Source organism: Aotus nancymaae, unplaced genomic scaffold, assembly GCF_030222135.1.
Source record: "Aotus nancymaae isolate 86718 unplaced genomic scaffold, 86718_ANA_hifiasm-v0.15.2.pri h1tg000018l, whole genome shotgun sequence".
In the NCBI taxonomy this organism is placed as follows: Eukaryota; Metazoa; Chordata; class Mammalia; order Primates; family Aotidae; genus Aotus; species Aotus nancymaae.
In genome coordinates this window covers 14,222,499-14,242,680 of record NW_026988430.1, presented here as the reverse complement: position 1 = coordinate 14,242,680, position 20,182 = coordinate 14,222,499, and the positions used below count along the sequence as shown (strand labels likewise).

General features: G+C 36.3%; 1 protein-coding gene across 2 annotated transcripts in view; it reads left to right on the top strand.

Moving 5' to 3' along the window:
- MAP2K4 (mitogen-activated protein kinase kinase 4) overlaps positions 1-20,182 on the top strand; it is a 127,032-nt gene extending 106,850 nt beyond the window's left edge. For both annotated transcript variants that reach the window (XM_064378289.1, XM_064378290.1), the window contains 4 exons: positions 5,135-5,212; positions 8,728-8,876; positions 16,206-16,251; positions 17,505-20,182. In XM_064378289.1, the coding sequence (XP_064234359.1) occupies positions 5,135-5,212; positions 8,728-8,876; positions 16,206-16,251; positions 17,505-17,618 (387 nt within the window). In that variant the 3' untranslated portion in view covers positions 17,619-20,182. The remainder of the gene's footprint in view (positions 1-5,134; positions 5,213-8,727; positions 8,877-16,205; positions 16,252-17,504) is intronic.

Genomic DNA, 20,182 nt, shown 5'->3' with positions numbered 1-20,182 from the left:
CTGCTTTGTAGGTATACATTTTTATATATAGTGCATTTAGTCATTAGAAATTATTCAACTTTTATTATCTGCTTACATTTTTATGTTATTGTTTTCATAAATACTGCTGTAAACATTTCTAAGCTGTATTGTTGCCAAACTCTATTGTATCTTTTGTTGGACATAAAAGGTTTACACATTTTGGTACCTTTGGAACAAGTTGTATTATCGAAAGTTGTTTTATAAACAGTCTTTAATGTCTATCAGAATGTTACAGTTATATCTTTGTCAAATTGATAGGTCAGAGTGGAATCTCTTTTTAATTTATTGGGTTTTTTTGTATATATTTTGAAAATATTGATAGAGTTAGGTACTTTTGTACTTTTTCTTATATTTGGCCACTTTTATACATTATCTTTGGCCCATCTTTCTGTTGGCCTGTTAGTGTTTTGTGTTGATATAAAATATAATGACAATATTAATCCTTATTAATTTATATATGTTGGCTGAGCACAGTGTGTTATGCCTGTGTATTTGTCCATTTTCATGTTGCTAATAAAGACATATCTGAGACTGGGCAATTTGCAAAAGAAAGGTTTAATGAACTTATAGTTCCATGTGGCTGGGGAGGCCTCACAATCATGGCAGAAGGCAAGGAAGAGCAAGTCATGTCTTACATGGATGGCAGCAGGCAAAGAGAGCAAGCTTGTGCAGGGAAACCCCCATTTTTTAAAACCATCAGATCTTGTAAGACTTACTTACTATCACAAGAACAGTGTGGAAAAGACCCTCCCCGTGATTCAGTTATCTCCCACTGGGTTCCTCCCATGAAATGTGGGAATTGTGGGAGTTACAATTCAAGATGAGATTTGGGTAGGGACACAGCCAAGCTATATCAGCCTGTAATTCCAGTGCTTTGGAAGGCTGAGGTTGGAGGACTGCTTGAAGCCAAGAATTCGAGACCAGCCTGGGCAACATAGCAAGATCTTGTCTTTACAAAATAAAAATAAAAAACATTAGCAGGCCATGGTTGGCATGTGCCTGGAGTCTGTCTACTTAATGGGCTTAGATGGGGGGATCACTTGAGCTGGAGAGTTTGAGGCAGCAGTGAGCTGTGATGGCACCACTGCACTCTAACCTGGGTGACAGATGAGACCCTGTCTCTAAAAAGAATAAGAAAGAAATAAATATGGAAAACATTTGTGTTGTTGTTAGTTATAGTTATTCAATAGTTTTTTTCCTTTTTAATTCAAAAATATTGAGGCAGATTTGTTCAAAATTTATTAAACATTGGGATTGTCTGTTTTTCCTTTTACTTGGCTTTTATTTCATATATTTCAATACAAACTAATTTGGGTTGTGTATTGTAAACTATACAACTATGCATACTTTTGACATAAGATTGTTTAATCTGGTTTGTTTTTGTTAATGTTAGGTACTCTGTTCTCTAATATTTTCTTGTTATAGTTTTTTTTTGCATTTATTTGTATTTATATTTTATTCCAGTAGTTTTTGGGGTACAGGTGACTTTTGATTACATGGATAAGTTTTTTAGTGGTGATTTCTGAGATTTTGGTGCACCTGTCACCCAAGCAGTGTACACTATACCCAATATGTAGTCTTTTATCCCTCACCTCTCCCCCGTCCTTCCCCTGTAGTCCCCAAAGTCCATTTTATCACTCTTATCCCTTTGCTACCTCATAGGTTAGCTCCCACTTGTAGGTGAGATCATATAATATTTGTTTTTCCTTTCCTGAGTTACTTCACTTAGGATAATGGCCTCCACCACCATCCACATTGCTGCAAAGGCCATTATTATTCCATTTTATGACTGAGTGGTATTCCATGACGTATATATATACAGCACATTTTCTTTTTCCATTCGTTGGTTGATGGGCATTTAGTTTGGTTCCATATTTTTGCAATTGTGAATTGTGCTGCTATAAACTTGTGTGTGCATGTGTATTTTTTATATGACTTCTTTTCCTTTGGGTAGGTACCCAGGATTGGAATTGCTGGATGGAATGGTATTTCTACATTTAGTTCTTTAAGGAATCTCCATACTGTTTTCCATAGTGGTTGTACTAATTTACATTCCCACCAGCAGTGTAAAAGTGTTCCCTTTTCACCGTATTCCTGCAAACATCTATTATTTTTTGATTTTTAAATTATGACCATTCTTGTAGGAGGTAAGGTGGTATCTCATGGTTTTAATTTGCATTTGCCTAATTATTACTGACATTGAGCATTTTATATATTTGTTGGCCATTTGTGTATCTTCTTTTGAGAATTGTCTATTCCTGTCTTTTCCCTACTTTTGGATGGGATTATTTGTTTTTTTCTTGCTGATCTGTTTGTGTAAGAGAAAAGAAAAGAAGCAGGTAGGGGAATAGTTGATTATGTGTTCCTCTCATCCTCAGTAAATCAGCACTTTAAATAAGATAAGGTGAACAGAGTAGCTACCCTCCGTCTCCCCCATGCTGCCTACTTTTTCCCTTTAAATACTGAAGCCCTCAAAATCATCTTTAGAGAAAGGCACAAACTTCCCTCTCAGGCATGTCCTTAACCTTGCCAAAATAAACTTCTAAATTGATTGAGAACTGTCTCAGATTTCTTTCTGTCTTAGAATACTGTTATTGGGAATGGAATTAAAAATATTTTCAAATATCTTGCTATTATTATATAGAAATACAACTGCTTTGCATATGTTAACATTGGATCCTGTGACCTTACTAGTTTAGTTTTACTGTTAGTTTCAGCAGGAATTTTCTGTGTCTGTGAATGAAAGTAATGCTTTTCTCCCACTTGCCTTTCTATACTGGCTGGGTCCTCCAGTATAATGCTGAATAGGTATAGTGATAGTAGGCATATTTGCCTTATTCCCAATGTTTATTAAAAAGGAAGTGTTCTATATTTCACCAGTAAGTATGATGTTAACTCTTGGTTATTTTAGATGCCGTTAATGGAAATGAAGATCTTTTCTTCTCTTAGTGTGTTGTTGTTATTGCTGTTGCTATTAGTGGTTTTTAAATTTTATCAGATGTGAATTCTACATTTATTGAGATGATCACATGATTTTCTTCCATTCTGTAAATAATGGTGCATTGCATTGATTTTCAAGTATTAAGCTAGCATTGCATTCTGGAGATAAACTCTACTTGGTTATTGTATGTTACCTCTTCATTTGTTCCTGGGTAAGATTTGCTCATATTTTGTTATTTTTGTGTCTTTGTGTACAAGGGTATTAATTGTCTTGTAATGACTTTGTCAGGTGTTATGCTGGCCTCATGAAATGAGTTGGGAAGCATACCCTCTTTCACTTTTTTGAAAACAAAAATTTGTGTAAGACTAGTGTTATTTCTTTCTTGCATATTTGAAAAAAGTTCACCAGTGAGCCCATCTGGGTCTAGACTTTTCTTTCTGGGCAGGTTTTTAATAACGTTCATTGAGTAACATAGTTTGAAGATTAGTCACACTTTGATATTACTTTTGGTAGGTTTCATTTTTGAAGAATATTTCTATTTTATCTATTTCTGTAAGAACAGTAGTAATGCCCCCTCTTTCATTCTGATTTTAGTTATTTGAATCTCTTCTTTTTCTGTGGGTCAGGATAGCAAAAGGTGTGTCAATTTTATTGATCTTTCCAAAGTTTTCTTTTGCTTTTCTAGACTTTTCTCTCCTGTTTTTCTATTCCTGTTTTATTTGTCTTCACTTCACTTTTGTTACATTCTTCCTCCTGCTTGCTTTGGGTTTTGTTTGTTCTTTTTTTCTAGCTCTTAAGCTATAAAGTGGTTTGATTTGAGGTGTCTTCTTTTCTAATGTATGCATTTTACACTATAAATTTTCTTCTGAGCATGATTTCTGCTCTATCCCACAAATTTTGACAAGTTATAATTTCATTTTCATTTAGTTCAATTTTTAAACTATTTCTTGAGACTTTTGATTCATGTGTCATTTAGAGGTGTGTTGTTAAATCTCCAAATATTTGAGGACTTTGCAGATATCTTCCTGTTACTGATTTCTAGTTTATTTATTTTATGATCTGAGAACATGCTTTGCATGCTTTCCATTCTTTTAAAACAAGGTGTGTTTTATGCCCCAGAATGTGGTCAGTATTAATGAATGTTCCATGCTGGTTTGGGGAAAATGTTGATCTTGATGTTGTTGGATGGAATATTTTTTCTGTTGGTTAAATATCTGGGATTTTACTGTGTACCTTATCAGGCAAATACATATATTTCCAACAACAACAACAACAAAACAATAGCTTACAGTGAATTTTATGCGGTGCAGTACTCATGCTCAAAGCAAGATACAGAGGTCTCCAAAGTAGTTAGTGCTCACAGGCAGAGAATGTAATATGAAGTCAACTATTATGCTTCTCTGGACATTTCTTTCAACAGCAGTTACTCTCAGACTTAGTGAAGGATCCATTGTCAACTCTGTGCCACCAAGACCCTCTTTCTCTCTCCTCTTTCCCTGATATACCATATAAATAAATGATGGTCCTTAATTTCAAGGAAATGTAAAGATCTTCCCTTCACAGAAATTACTAAAAATGATTTCTGCTGTACATATAATAGGATAATATATTACTGTCTTGGCAGTGCTTTAATTTGGCTACAAATGACTAACAGACAAATTATCTTAACACATATGCATAGTGATAAATTTAGCTTTATTGTGAAATATGGGTGGAATAATTGTAATAAATTTAGCTCTTGTTTTGCTTTTCTGTCTCAAATATGTTGTGGTATGGCCTTATCCACTGAACAAATTCTTTTAAAATCAGAAGACAGTCTTTTTTGTTTGCCACTAATTGCCACAAATTTGACCCTGTAATCCTTTATTTTTTCCAGTTTTCTTCCTTTCTCTCTCTCTGTCCTCAGCTTCAGCTTTGTAAATGCTTTTGAGTCTTTGCGGGGAATAGTTAAACGAGTTGCTTGGTGTTCTTTTTATGGAAGTAGCCGTTAAGTTTTTTTTTGTTGTTTGTTTTTATGATAATGATGGCTTCTTATTACTTCCAGTCTGACCCTAGACATGGATTCCTCTAGGAATATACTGGCATTTTGGCTGTCTACCCAGCTGTTGCTTTCATTTGCCTATTCCTTGACAGTGAGGCAATTAATAACTTACACTTCTCTTTATGTTACAGCCTGAAAGAATAGACCCAAGTGCATCACGACAAGGATATGACGTCCGCTCTGATGTCTGGAGTTTGGGGATCACATTGGTATGTTTATGTTGATTCAACCTTGCCACAGTAGTGTAACAATGAGAAATTTAGAAGTGAAAGAAAACTTAATCAGACTTTCACCCCCCTCATTAAGAACTACTTTTTTAGTCTTTGATTTTGTTCACTTATTTTTTTTTTCTACCATAGCTATAATCACAGGCACAATGGTTTTAAGTTGTTGAAAGAAAAGTATGTATGTATTTACTTTAAAAATCAAATCAGACTTATTTCCCTTGATGTTATGTGAAGTGTCTAGAGCCCTTTAATGTGTTAGCTGGATCTCTTGGCCACAGATAATAGGAGTCAACTATTATCTGCGACTGCACTAAGAATGGGAACGGGAGAAACCAGTTTGCCTGCAATCAATTAATTGATGAGGGCATATAGGCTTCTCCCATCTCAGGCAAGGTGTAGTATGTCCAGTAATATTGTATATAGTGTGTATATTAAGTATACATATTTTTATATGTGGAAAATAGTTTCTTCTTGGAATTTTCTATTCACTTAATAGAAAAATCACAAGTGAATGAGCTGAAAGGAATTCAGTTTTTGAGGGACAATATATTAGTCCATTCTCACACTGCTGTAAAGAACTACCTGAGACTGGGTAATTTATGAAGAAGAGAGGTTTAATTGACTCACAGTTCCGCAGGCCATACAGGAGCAGAAGAGAGAGAGAGCGAAGGGGAAGGTGCCAGACACTTTTAAACAACCAGGTCTCATGAGAACTCTATCATGAGGCAGCACTAGGGGGATGGTGCATTAGAAACCACCCGCATGATCCAGTCACCTCCCACCAGGCCGCTCCTTCAACACGTAGGGATTACAATTCGCCATGAAATTTGGGCATGGACACAGAGCCAAACCATGTCAGACAGGAACTATCTAGGTGATAATTCTAAATGAAAGTTCTACCTTAGAATAACACTGAGAAAGAATAATAAGAAAGCTACTTAATTTGCAACAAGCAAGCACAACTATATAAATTCTTCTTTCTTACCTATGGACTGTATTGAAATTTTGGTTTCATTTAAAGTACCTGTATTAGTTCAGGCTGCTCTAACCAAATGCTGAACTCTGAGCTATAATCTTATCAAGAACAGAAATTTCTCACAGTTCTGGAGGCTAGGAAGTCCAAGATCAAGGTGCTGACAGATTTGGTGCCTAGTGAGGGCTTGCTTCCTGGTTCTTAAACATCTTCTTGTTGTGATCTCACATGGCAGAAGGGGCAAGAGAGCTGTCTGGGGTCTTTCTTACAAGGGCACTAATTAGATTCATGAGGTCTCCACCCTTGTGACCCCATCACTTCCCCAAAGATCAATCCCTAATCACGTTAGGAATTAGGTTTCAACCTACGAATTTGTTGTGGGGTGGGGACACACAAACATTCAGTCTCTAGCAGTATCTTTATTTGCTCATTTACTTTTTACCAAATTTTGTTTTGAAGTCTTAGGTTTATTTTCTTGTGCTTGCTGTTCTACCAGGACTTGCTGGGTTTTTCTGATTTGGTATAGCTTCGCTAGCTGCTTCTACATTGAATGTGAATTTTCTATCCCTAGATGAGGCTGTCCTGTTAGGTAGGCAGGCCAATCCTCTTCTTTCATTTTCTTCCATTTTCAGTTTTTGCTACCTAAGACTCTACAGCCCGGAAATACACAGGTTCAGAGCAATGAGCTTTTTTTTTATAGCTTATTAAATAAACTATTTGTTCATTAAATAAACTATTGTATGTTTCTAGGATCTTCCCTGTGATCAGAATCACATACCCTTGATAGTCATTCTTAATGAGTCACATTGCCAGGCCTAGAGAATTTTTTGTATAAAGAGTTGAAGGTTAACAGCTCACCTCTGCAGAGGACTTAATTTACTTTACTTTGTGACCAAATATAGGAAGTACCTTCTGGAATCTTTTCTCACTGTGAAGCCAACCAGCTAAAGAAGGGATTCTTTCTTCTTTAGACAGGAGAGAATATGGATTTTGGGCATCTTTCAGGTTTGGCAGCTGGTCCCAAAGACTGCAGCAAGACCTAGAGCTTCCAGCTGAGGCAACTGTTTGCATATACAGGATATTTATGATTCAGAAATATCCATCCCTGACTAAACAATTACTTTTTTAAAAAGCAAGTATGTACTTTCTTACAGAAAGAAAATTTTGATTTGTGAAAGGTTTTAACAGAAAATTTTTTAGCAAGTTTCTTTAAGTACTTTTAGCTAAATCTTGTTGCTTGTTGTTTAAAAGGTATTCTATACTTACAATTGGTTCATAATTTATTCTTCATAGGGATAATCTTATTAAAATTATGAAATGCATGAAATTAATTTCTGGGATCCTAAGTCTTTTATGATGTGCGGCCAGCTTTTCTTTCTATTAATAAAACATAAGGAGGAATCTAATGAACTTATTCCTAATTCTGTGAATAACCAGGAAGGTTTATGTCTTTAAAAGCATTTATAATTTTAATGAAAAGAAACCTCAGCTAAAGGAATACATTTTTCTGTGTGTGTACGCATTCATGCCTGCTTACTTTTTGTCCACACATGTTTGTAATTAGAAACAACAGTGAGCTGACAGAGGCATCTTTTAGGGAGGAAACTGAATCAGTCTTCTGAGTAATGTGCTCTCTTCCTGTATGCTGTCTTCCTCTGTAATGTTTGGAGCTTCATCCTCATGTATCCATCACCTGTCAGTGCACGTAAAATGGGATTTATTATGCCTGGGGGCAGATTTAGATATGTTTCTTGGAAAAAGCAAAATTTGTCGGTTTTCATTATTTCTCAGAACATAATGGGAGATAGATGAGAACATGATTCACTGGTTATTAGATAATATTTTTGACCTTTGATGGGATTGGGACCTACGTATGTAAGACTCTTCAGATGTCTTCTGGTGTGGCTTAGAGGTACTGTCCTGAGCCCTTTATTGGTGCTTCAGGGTGCAGAGTTTGACCCTGACTTGATTTATTCACTGCTTGTAAAATCTGGTTGTGGTTGAAACTGTACTAACTACAGGATAGCTGTAGAGCAGGATTTGCACATTGATTCCTCCAAGCTCAGATTGGGCTTTTATTTGTTGGATATTCTTTTGCCTTAAAAAGGAATGTAACCACTGTTCTGGACCAGGGTCTTCCACTAAGATGCCTACAAGTTGTGTATATTCCATACTAAAATAGTTCTAAAACCAGTCTTCCAGACTTTCTTATAAAGAAGTCAGAATCAGAGGCTGTCCTGGAGCATGTGTAGGGACATTGTCTAGCCTTAAGTTTTGTGTTCCCTTTTATTTCAGGTCCTTGGATTTGGTTGATTCAGAGTTCTCTATATTATCTTGATTTTTAAATACAACTTTTACTTAGCCTTTATGATTCTGAAGATTCCTCCCCAAACTAACCTGTGTTTGATTCAAGGCTTTACAAGAGTTTTGCTTGTAGTTTAGATTTCTTTTTATGGCCATTCCATTGGGGAGTAGTAAATAATTTCTGGCATATTTTGCTCTTTCTCCTCTTTGTTCTCTTTAGTATGAGTTGGCCACAGGCCGATTTCCTTATCCAAAGTGGAATAGTGTATTTGATCAACTAACACAAGTCGTGAAAGGAGATCCTCCGCAGCTGAGTAATTCTGAGGAAAGGGAATTCTCCCCAAGTTTCATCAACTTTGTCAACTTGTGGTGAGTACCTGATTTATGAATGCTCGAACACGCATGGTGAGAATAGTGAGGTTTACTTGGTCTTAGCAGCATTGGTACTTTACATGGAGGAAGGGGACCCTTTGTCACATCACCCTACTTTTCAAGCTGGGACTCTGGATCACTATGGCTGTATGGAAGGTTACAGCTAGCTGGGAGAGGCATCACCTTCTTATTCTACTACTCAGGTATTGGTGAAAAACAGCCATGAGTGGTGGAGAAGCTGCTGTCTCCAGACTTCCAGTACCTGGTACAAGAAATACCAGGTTAAACTTCTAGGTGAGACTGATCATCTTACTCTAATGTGGTTCTCACAATGCAATTACACCAGAATCACCTGGAAGCATTACTTAATCTACTGAATCAAGTACCTTGCCAGATCAGACATTCAGGGTTGGATCTTTGTTCTGACATAACATAGAAAACAGTCAGGTGTATGTAGTAGGATCACATCCATACCCAAAGTGTAGTTGGTAGAACTATATATTTTTTCACTTTGAAATCTTATTCCAAGGAAGGTGTGAAACCCACACCTGTTGTTGTTTGTCCACCTTTTTAATAGTTTTTTTTTGTGTGTTTGTGTATATATGGCACCTAAGAATAATTATATGCAGATACGGCAGTAATATAATCATGCTTTGTACTGTTTTAGTCTCTATTTTAAATAAAAACTTTTTGTGTTGTCATTTGAATATTTTTGACATTTATTTCATCTATTAAACATGATTTAAATGTAAGACATAGTTATGAACAAAAAACCTCAGAGCATTTTGTATATCTTCTGTTTATTCCTGAAAATACTTTCTGTTTCTCTTAATTTTTTCCTGCCAAGAATGCTCTTTCTCTCTACTGTTTTTGTGGCTTATAGGTGTATATCAGGGTCTAACATTGTCCTCCTCCGTATGAAATTTTAAAAAATACTTGTTTGGCTATAGTTTTCAAATCTCTTTGATCTTCTATAACTAAATTCTACTTTTGTGTTGGTTTTTCAGAGGGGAGAGGAACACCTCAAGGTTTTCTAGGCAGAAGGAGGACATAAGGATGACTCACATTAGCTACTTCCTCCTTTTAAAAAACAATCAATTCTTTATTAATTTCCACACAAAATGGATAGTTTATGTAATTGTATAAATGTGATCATTTTCTGTATTTCATTTTTACGACATATTTGCTTAAAAGTATCTAAGTCATAGAGTATAATATCTAAAATGATCACCTGTGAACCTTCCATCTGGATTGCTTTGTTTTTAATTCCTTTATCTCTTTATTGGTTTTGTTCTTTATGTGTGTGGTACTTGTACATTTTTATTTCTGTTTCCCTTGATGCCATAATACAGTAACAGTTGTAGACATTAGAGTCCCATTGTTTTCCTTGAGTATGTTCGTAGTTCCATGTCATTGCAAATCATTCCAGTCTACATTGAAGGATATTTATGTTTATAATATGCTCATATTACCTCTCCATATTTGTCCATTCTTTCTGCCACTCTTTGTTGTGGACATTGCCTGTAATCTCTAACCTAGATCATTCAGATTTCTCATAATTGAATACTGATTTTCTTGTAATCCAATATTGCCTTATTCCAAATCATTCTCTTTTTTATTAGAGTTGTATTTTTTATGATGTATAGCTGATCATGTTATTCTCTGTCTAAAGCATGCATTCTTAACAGGGTGATATTGACCCTAAGGAGGCAAAAACTGATTTTGGAGAAATGAAAGTCTTGTGGTGGTTTGTTCTCCAAAGGGCCATAGAATTTAAACAGATATGCACTATATCTATGGTATTTGAAGTTCATGATGGAGAGGATAAACAATGAAAAAAACATTGACAAATACTATTCTACAGACTTCCTCTTGCCCTTATAATATAGTCATTAATTTAGACTTTCAAAACTGGACTTAGTTTATTGCTATTGTGATCTGGACTTAGTTTATTGCTCTGGCCACATTTTTCTTTTTTTTTCTTTTCTTTCTTTCTTTCTTTCTTTTTTTTTTTTTGAGACAAGAGTCTTGCTCTGTTGCCCAGGCTGGAATGCAGTGGCGCAGTTTAAAATACAGTTTAAAATACTGACATACCAAGGATTGGTGAGGATCCGAAGCAACTGGAAGTCTCATATATAACTTGTAGGAGTATAAATTAATACAGTTCGTTTGAAAAACAGGCAGTATCCAGTATAGCTGATCTAATATGGTTGATGTATACACTATGGTTCAGCAATTCAAGTTCTAACCATATATCCAACAAAAGTGTGGACATAAATACACTAAAAGACATATATAAGACTGTCCAGAAAAGCACATTTATAACCTACAATTAGAAAATCTATCAACAGTAGAACATAATAAATTGTAGCATTATGTATACAACCGTATATGGCATCAGAGAAGATAGCACCATTGCTTCACTCAACAACTTCAGTAAATCTCATGAATGATATTGACTGAAAGAAGTAAGACATAAAGCAGTATGTATGGTTCTATTTATATATGAAAGTTAAAAGCAAACAATATAAGGTATTGGAAGTCAGAATATTGTTACTTTTATTGTAGTTCTACATGTAGTTGTGTTTTCTGTATGTCTGTTTCAATTAAAAGTTTTCCTAAGAACAAAAAGGGTAAGATTTATAGTTTAAAAGGAAGATCTTGTCAGCTGAGGTGCCTGAGCCCTCAGCATTGGGAAATGGTCGACTCATTAGTTGATAAAAAGAATTTACCGACAACAGTATAGGTTTGAAAAAGGAAAGTTTATTAGAAAGAAAGAGTGCTGCAGAAGAGTGCAGCGGGGTGCTGGGAGTGCCACAGTGGATTTTTCCTTAGGGGTATTCATGGACCTTAAAGCTTGAGAGTAATTTGGACCATATTAGCCAGGTAGGTCATGACAAATGATTAGTAGAGAGTTTTGCCACATTGGCCGGGCTGGTCTCAAACTCCTGACCTCAGGTGATCCACCTCCCTTAGCCTCCCAAAGTTCTGGGATTACAGGCGTGAGCCACTGTGCCCTACCTAAAGTGCCTTTTAAAATGTAAAAGAGTTGGTGCAAGACAGAAGAATCCATGGAGCTATGAAATTCAATGAAATTCAGGGAGAGAAGGAAGAGTCAAAGCAAATTAAAAAATGATAACCCAAGCAAATGTAGATTTGCTGTCTAAATTTATATTGTATATGGTATAAAATACTAAGAGAATTTAATTTTAAGAAAATTATTTTTTAAAAGTCCCTGGTTGGAAAGATACCTCCTTTTGCCCCCAGTTGATGGGCAGAAGCAAAAGCAAATCATTCAGCCTAGGACTAAATAATAATGAAAGATAAAATTAAGTGGAATATGTAGTCCACAAAAAAATTTCAATGCTCACAAATGAGAATAAAAAACAATGGATAGTAGGAATAGATCTGCAAAGACTTCAAATATTGGAATGAAAGGAAACAAAAAATATATAAGTTTATAGAAAAAGAAGTAGCTTGGAAATATAATCGGTACAGATTTATAAAGAACAGATAGAACTTCTAGAAATAAAAAGCATAAATTTAAACACTTAATAGCTGGATTAAACAGATAAGATATAATTGAAGAGAGATTAATGCACCCGAATGTAGATCTGAAGCTCTTTCAATAGAACTTTTTGAGATGATAGAAATGTTCTATAATCTGCTCTGTCTAGTGTGGTAGCTACTAATACCTGATATGTGGCTAATGTAACTACGGAAGTACATTTTTTTATTGGAATTAATTTGCTAATGACTACCTTATTAGACAGTCTAAGAGGATCTAATATAATTATTGATAACAGATTATTAATGTCAGCTGTAATTCAGAAACAGAAGACAATGTTAATAGTTTAAGATTTCCACCCAGATAGCATGAGTTTATACACTGACATAATTTTCTGCTCCAGTAGATGAAATAGAAAAACACAAAACCAGAAAGCTATGGCAGCTTTGCAAAGAAAGCAAACTTCTATGTGGGTTAAAAATGCAACAAAAATACTTACAAAATGCTGTGTAGATCTGAAGCCATGGGCTTGCTATATTCCAGCTCATTTTTCATTCTGGAGAATGAAAAAAACGATGTCAGTTACTTCCTGGGCCACAGCTTTAAACAAGCTGTGGTACTACACAGTGACAAGGATTTAGATACTGGTTTTGCAATCAGAGGACTGGAACTGTAATCGTCCTAATACCAACACAGGAATGGAACTTGAAAGGTCCATTATAGGACCTTGTTCTATACTGGTGGCCCTGTACAATAGACACATCTGTAAAACTGCTCTGTATTTGTGATTAGGCACTCAGACATTTGTTGAACAAATGAATGGATATGCATGGAGGGTAAGCATGTTATTTCGGAATGAGTCTGCAAATCAAAATTCCTAAATACTGAAGTGTAATGCTAAGAAAGCATCTAACAAAATGGAACAGAAACTTACTGTAAGTTGAAATAGATTTATTAAATAGTCTGAAATATGTTATAAAAGAAAATCAGTATATTAAGGGTGCTCAAGGAAATGAAGGTATAAATTCAATTAAAACTGAGGGAGAAATAAAATAAATGAAGCAGTAATGAAGCAGTTGGAAATAGAAATCTTGGAAATGAAAAATCTTAGCTGTTGATATAAAAGACACAACAGACTTGATGTACTCTAGACTGGAAATAATTGAAGACAAAATTAGATAGAAAATGGAGCTGAGAAGTGCATGACACAGATTTATGAAAAGCAGTAAAGAATCAGAGAGAATATAATACAGAGTAAGAAGTTCTAAGATGCGTGTAATGGGAATAGAGAAGGCAATTCTGAAAGTAGAGAAGCAATATTTACAGATATCATAGGGGAAAGAAAACATTTGAGAACTGATCAAGGATAGGTTTTCAGATTGAAAGTGAAGTCTCTATCATGTAGGATAAACAAAGGTATACGTTTAAAGGTAAATTTAAATTAAATTTAAAAGGTATGTTTTTCTTTTTTCTTTTCTTTTTTTTTTTTTTTTTGAGACGGAGTTTCGCTCTCGTTACCCAGGCTGGAGTGCAATGGCGCGATCTCGGCTCACCGCAACCTCCGCCTCCTGGGTTCAAGCAATTCTCCTGCCTCAGCCTCCCGAGTAGCTGGGATTACAGGCACGCGCCACCATGCCCAGCTAATTTTCTTTGTATTAGTAGAGACGGGGTTTCACCATGTTGACCAGAATGGTCTCGATCTCTTGACCTCGTGATCCACCCGCCTCGGCCTCCCAAAGTGCTGGGATTACAGGCTTGAGCCACCGCGCCTGGCAAGGTGTGTTTTAATTGATACTGTTCTGCAGTTTTGCTTCAATGCATAAATGATGATAAACAGAGGTACAAATTTAAAGGTAAATTTATGCCTTTGTTTATCATCATTTATGCATTGAAGCAAAATTACAGAACAATATCAAAAATCAGCAGGAAGAGAAAACAGATTATCTGTTAAGGATTGATAGTTAGACTGACGGCAAATTTGTTCCCAGCCAGAATAGTTGCAGGAAAAAGTGGAGACACAGCACCGGAGTGCTGAGGGAAAGTAACTGTCAACCTGGTCTTAAAGCTTTATTCTCAGGCACTCAAATATTTACAGTAAGGAAGAAATATAGATATTTTAAGGAATGGAAAGCCTAAGAGTTTACCATTCATAGACTGTTTTGATCCTTGAATGATGTGGAGGTTAGGGATGCTGACCCCCTGTGCAGTGAAAAATCCGCATATAACTTTTGATTCTCCCAAAATTTGACTACCAACAAATAGCCTACTGTTGACCAGAAGGTCAACTTACTGATAACATTGTCAATTAACATATATTTTATATATGTATTACATACTGTATTATTACAGTGAAGTAAGCTAGAGAAAAGAAAATGTTATTAAGAAAATCATAAGGAAGAGAAAATGTATTATTCATTAAGTGGAAGTGGGTCATCATAAAGATCTTCATTTTTATCTTCACATTGAATAGACTGAGGAAGAGGAGGAGTTGGTCTTGCTGTCTCAGGTGGCAGAGGCAGAAGAAAAACCCACATATATGTGGATTTGTACAGTTCAAATCTGTGTTGTTCAAGGGCCAACTGTACTTAACCAAGAAGAAAAGTTAACTCAGAAGAAGGATGCCACAGATTGCATCCCTGGAAAGCAGGCTTTTGAGACAGAGATAAGTGTGTAGGAAGTTGACTAGATAGTGGTCTTGGGATCAACACTAGAGATAAGAAGGAAACAAGATTGGGCAGAAGAAGTTGAGTTGCAGCAGTCTCAGTGAGGTCCTCAGCCACCTCTGTGGGAATCTGTGAAGCTGGGAGGTCTTTAGTGTTGACCACCTTGGAATGAAGGTCTTGGATTTTTATACACTTTTGTAGATCACCCTGGGAGGGCTAAGGTGGCTCTCTTTAGCTGTGGTAATCCTGAAGAGGCCAATAGTAAAGTGTTGTCTGCTGGCAGCATGCCACTCTGGCAGCATGCCCCACAGTGGAAGAAAACATCCTTCCTTCTTAAAGAGGGAATCTACAATAGCACATTGCAGGATCCATTACAGAAAATGTGGGATACGGAAAACAGCAATGAGTTTAGAAAGAAGTGAACTGTGTTACCCATATTAATGCTTGATAGTAAAATATTAATTGAGGTTGAAAGGTAATGGTGATTAAGATATTGGCCAAGATAGATGAGGTAAATATAAACAAAATGAAAATACTTTCAGCAACTTTAATTAGGCAAGATAGAATTCAAGGAGAAAATGTCAGCAGGGCAGAGATTTTTATATACTGATGTAGTCTTTAGTGAGGTTATATTGTTTTCGACTTTTGGACCAAAGAACATATCATTGAGATACAGAGTATAAACTTTTCAAAAACTTAAGGATAAATTAATAAAAATGCATATATAATGTACCTCCCAGAATTATTTAATTGCTGGTTTCTCTTGGGTAGTCACTGCATAAATATCTGTCTACTTATTTATTTACATTTAGAAAAGCATATATGTATACAGTTTTATACTTACAAATTCATATATTTAACTGTAGTATTCTGTGTAGCCATGCCATAATTTAGTCAATTTTCAACAATTAATATTTTTTCTAATTTTTAACTAATCATCCTACACTGACTATCCTAGAAATAAATCTTCAGATTATAGATTGTCTTAATTTTGTGTATGTGCTTTACTGTGTTTGGAAAGGTGTCTACGTTGTTTGTTATTTTGGATCTGAAGGAAAAAACTATTGCATTCTTTATAATATTTCATCTGCTAAAAGAAAAATACATGGGCAAATGAATCTACATTTTAATAATGTTATTTTTACGTTATTTTAGCCTTACGAAGGATGAATCCAAAAGGCCAAAGTATAAAGAGCTTCTGGTGAGTGTGGGACTGTGGGGATTGTAGATACATCCTCACTCCGGAACTCTCTTAACATACTGGTTCACTAAGCAAGCAGTGGGCCTCTCTGTCATAAACAAACATCTCAACTTTATTGCATGGTTTTTTTTTGTTGTTGTTGTTGTTAATGTTTTTAAACAACGATTTGGAAACAGCAAATTTGTAGTTATAATTTTTCTACTAATACTAGCTAAATTCTCATGGAAAATTTTGGTCTTAACATGTTATAAAAATTACCCCCCAAGAATTCTGACTTTCATTTTAAGAAGCCATTTTCCACTGCATAGTCTATGTATATGTGATGCATCCATAAGAAAAAAGTTAGTGAAAAGTTTGTGTTGATTCTGCCTTTATAAAAACTTGCATGCAAATATATATCATACAGCCTATTCCCATTTCTTTGAAAGTTCTCATTCATCTCATGGAACCTGGGTGTTGTAAGCAGTCTACTGGATGTGGCATTGGTTTGGGCGGTGGAGATTGTATTGTGATCTAATAATGTGGGAATATTTTAAGAAAAGATCCATTTGTTTGTCACATTTAACTACTAGCTCTCCAAGAATATTGTGTCAAACTTATGATGTCACAGTCCAGCAATGACTGTTAGTATACTTAGAGAGGCTGTAAAAGAAAACTGTTGATAGAGATAGAGTTTTAAAAGGTGGGTTAGTGAAGCAGATACTGGGGCCCTGGTTCTGGAGAGTAAAGGGAAGAGGCTTCTAGGGCAAATTTCTCTTGGGCTTCTTTTGGAGAAGAGGTCAAAAGGATTACAGCCTCTTTGTAAAAAGGTTCTCCTGTCACATGTGGGGGAAATGGAGGTTGAGATTTATACTGGTGTCACAAGAGGAATAGTGACTGAGAGTATTCACATCATTCTTCTTAGCTCTCAGATGGTGTAGTGGAGGCTCCAGCTCTGTTTTGTGCTGAGTAACAACTTGGCTGTCTTCCTCAACAAACACTCCCTGGTATACAGATAAGCTTCCAGACCTCACTGCCAAGGTGGCATCTCCAAATCATTACCACGAATCCTCTCTAGGCATGCTCATGTCCATTAGCATATCTGAGTGGAATAAAGGCTGTACTTGCCTCTCTGAATTTGTGGTGTTGCAGTATTTCATCACAGCCATGTGTGGTTGGGAGCCTGAAGTTCTGTGTTCTGTAGAAATTGGAAAATGTTCAGTGTGGGCTGTCATACAAATTTCTGGCATTTTTTTCTTTCAATTTTCTTGCAGAAACATCCCTTTATTCTGATGTATGAAGAACGTACCGTTGAGGTCGCATGCTATGTTTGTAAAATCCTGGATCAAATGCCAGCTACTCCCAGCTCTCCCATGTATGTCGATTGATATCGCTGCTACATCAGACTCTAGAAAAAAGGGCTGAGAGGAAGCAAGACGTAAAGAATTTTCATCCCGTATCACAGTGTTTTTATTGCTCGCCCAGACACCATGTGCAATAAGATTGGTGTTCGTTTCCATCATGTCTGTATACTCCTGTCACCTAGAACGTGCATCCTTGTAATACCTGATTGATCACACAGTGTTAGTGCTGGTCAGAGAGACCTCATCCTGCTCTTTTGTGATGAACATATTCATGAAATGTGGAAGTCAGTACGATCAAGTTGTTGACTGTGATTAGATCACATCTTAAATTCATTTCTAGACTCAAAACCTGGAGACGCAGCTACTGGAATGGTGTTTTGTCAGACTTCCAAATCCTGGAAGGACACGGTGATGGATGTACTATGTCTGAACATAGAGACTCGGGCTTGAGTGAGAAGAGCTTGCACAGCCAACGAGACACATTGCCTTCTGGAGCTGGGAGACAAAGGAGGAATTTACTTTCTTCACCAAGTGCAATAGATTTACTGATGTGATATTCTGTTGCTTTACAGTTACAGTCGATGTTTGGGGATCGATGTGCTCAGCCAAATTTCCTGTTTGAAATATCATGTTAAATTAGAATGAATTTATCTTTACCAAAAACCATGTTGCGTTCAAAGAGGTGAACATTAAAATATTGAGACAGGACAGAATGTGTTCTTTTCTCCTTTACCAGTCCTTCTACTTTTCATTGGGAAGACTCAGGAGTCTGCCACTTGTCAAAGAAGGTGCTGATCCTAAGAATTTTTCATTCTCAGAATTCGGTGTGCTGCCAACTTGATGTTCCACCTGCCACAAACCACCAGGACTGAAAGAAGAAAAAAGTACAGAAGGCAAAGTTTACAGATGTTTTTAATTCTAGTATTTTATCTGGAACAACTTGTAGCAGCTATATATATCCCCTTGGTCCCAAGCCTGATACTTTAGCCATCATAACTCACTAGCAGGGAGAAGTAGCTAGTAGCAATGTGCCTTGATTGATTAGATAAAGATTTCTAGTAGGCAGCAAAAGACCAAATCTCAGTTGTTTGCCTCTTGCCATCACTGGTCCAGGTCTTCAGTTTCTGAATCTCTTTCCCTTCCCCTATGGTCTGTTGTCGCTATGTGACTTTTGCTTAATCCAATATTTTGCCTTTTTTTTCTATATCAAAAAACCTTTATAATTACCAGGGATGTTCTTTACCAAGGATTTTTAGCCCCAAATCTCTCATATGCGCTAGTGTTTAAAAGGCTAAGAATAGTGGGGCCCAGCCTATGTGGTAGGTGATAAAGAGACATCTTTTCTAGAGACACATTGGACCAGATGAGGATCTGAAATGGTAGCCTTTATGTTCATCACCTGCTAGAGCCTCTCATAGTTCACCACCATTTCTTGGCGTTAGAATTCTACCGGAAAAAAATACAAAAAGCAAAACAAAACCCTCAGCACTGTTCGAAGAGGCCATTGAAGTATCGTGTGCTTCTTCACTTCCCCATTAGCCAGGTTCCCATTAGGTTTGCTCAGGCCTTCCTGGCACTGAACCTTAGGCTTTGTATGACAGTGAAGCAGCACTGAGTGGTTCAAGCACACTGGAATATAAAACAGCTATGGTCTGAGATGCAGGTGACGCCATTACAGAACCAAATTGTGGCAGGTATTGCCGTGTCTCCTCTCAGAGTGACAGTCATAAATACTAGAAAACAATAAAGGGAGAATGGTGCTGTTTAAAGTCACATCCCTGTAAATTGCAGAATTCAGAAGTGATTATCTCTTTGGTCTACTTGCCTCATTTCCCTGTCTTCTCCCCCACGGCATCCTAAACTTTAGACTTCCCACTGTTTTGAAAGGAGACATTGCTTGATGTCTCCCTTCGACCACAGCAAGCCATCATCCTCCATTGCTCCCGGGGACTCAAGAGGAATCTGTTTCTCTGCTGTCAACTTCCCGTCTGGCTCAGCATAGGGTCACTTTGCCATTATGCAAATGGAGATAAAAGCAATTCTGACTGTCCAGGAGCTAATCTGACCGTTCTCTTGTGTGGATGACCACATAAAAAGGCAATTTTAGTGTATTAATCATAGATTATTATAAACTATAAACTTAAGGGCAAGGAGTTTATTACAATGTATCTTTATTAAAAGGGTGTATAGTGTTCACAAACTGTGAAAATAGTGTAAGAACTGTACATTGTGAGCTCTGGTTATTTTTCTCTTGTACCATAGAAAAATGTATAAAAATTATCAAAAAGCTAATGTGCAGGGATATTGCCTTATTTGTCTGTAAAAAATGGAGCTCAGTAACATAACTGCTTCTTGGAGCTTTGGAATATTTTATCCTGTATTCTTGTTTGAATTCCTCCTCTATTTAAGATATATACATGGAATCGAAGTGTTTATGTAATAGTTCTATCCTTTTGCCTGCAGGTCAGTTGTAATAAATCTAGGATGTGATGATGACTTTGTAATTTGATTTTCTGAAATCAGACCCTGAGAGGGGAAAATCAAGTAAATCACATTAAATTATCTGCATTTCACACTGGGGAAAATTA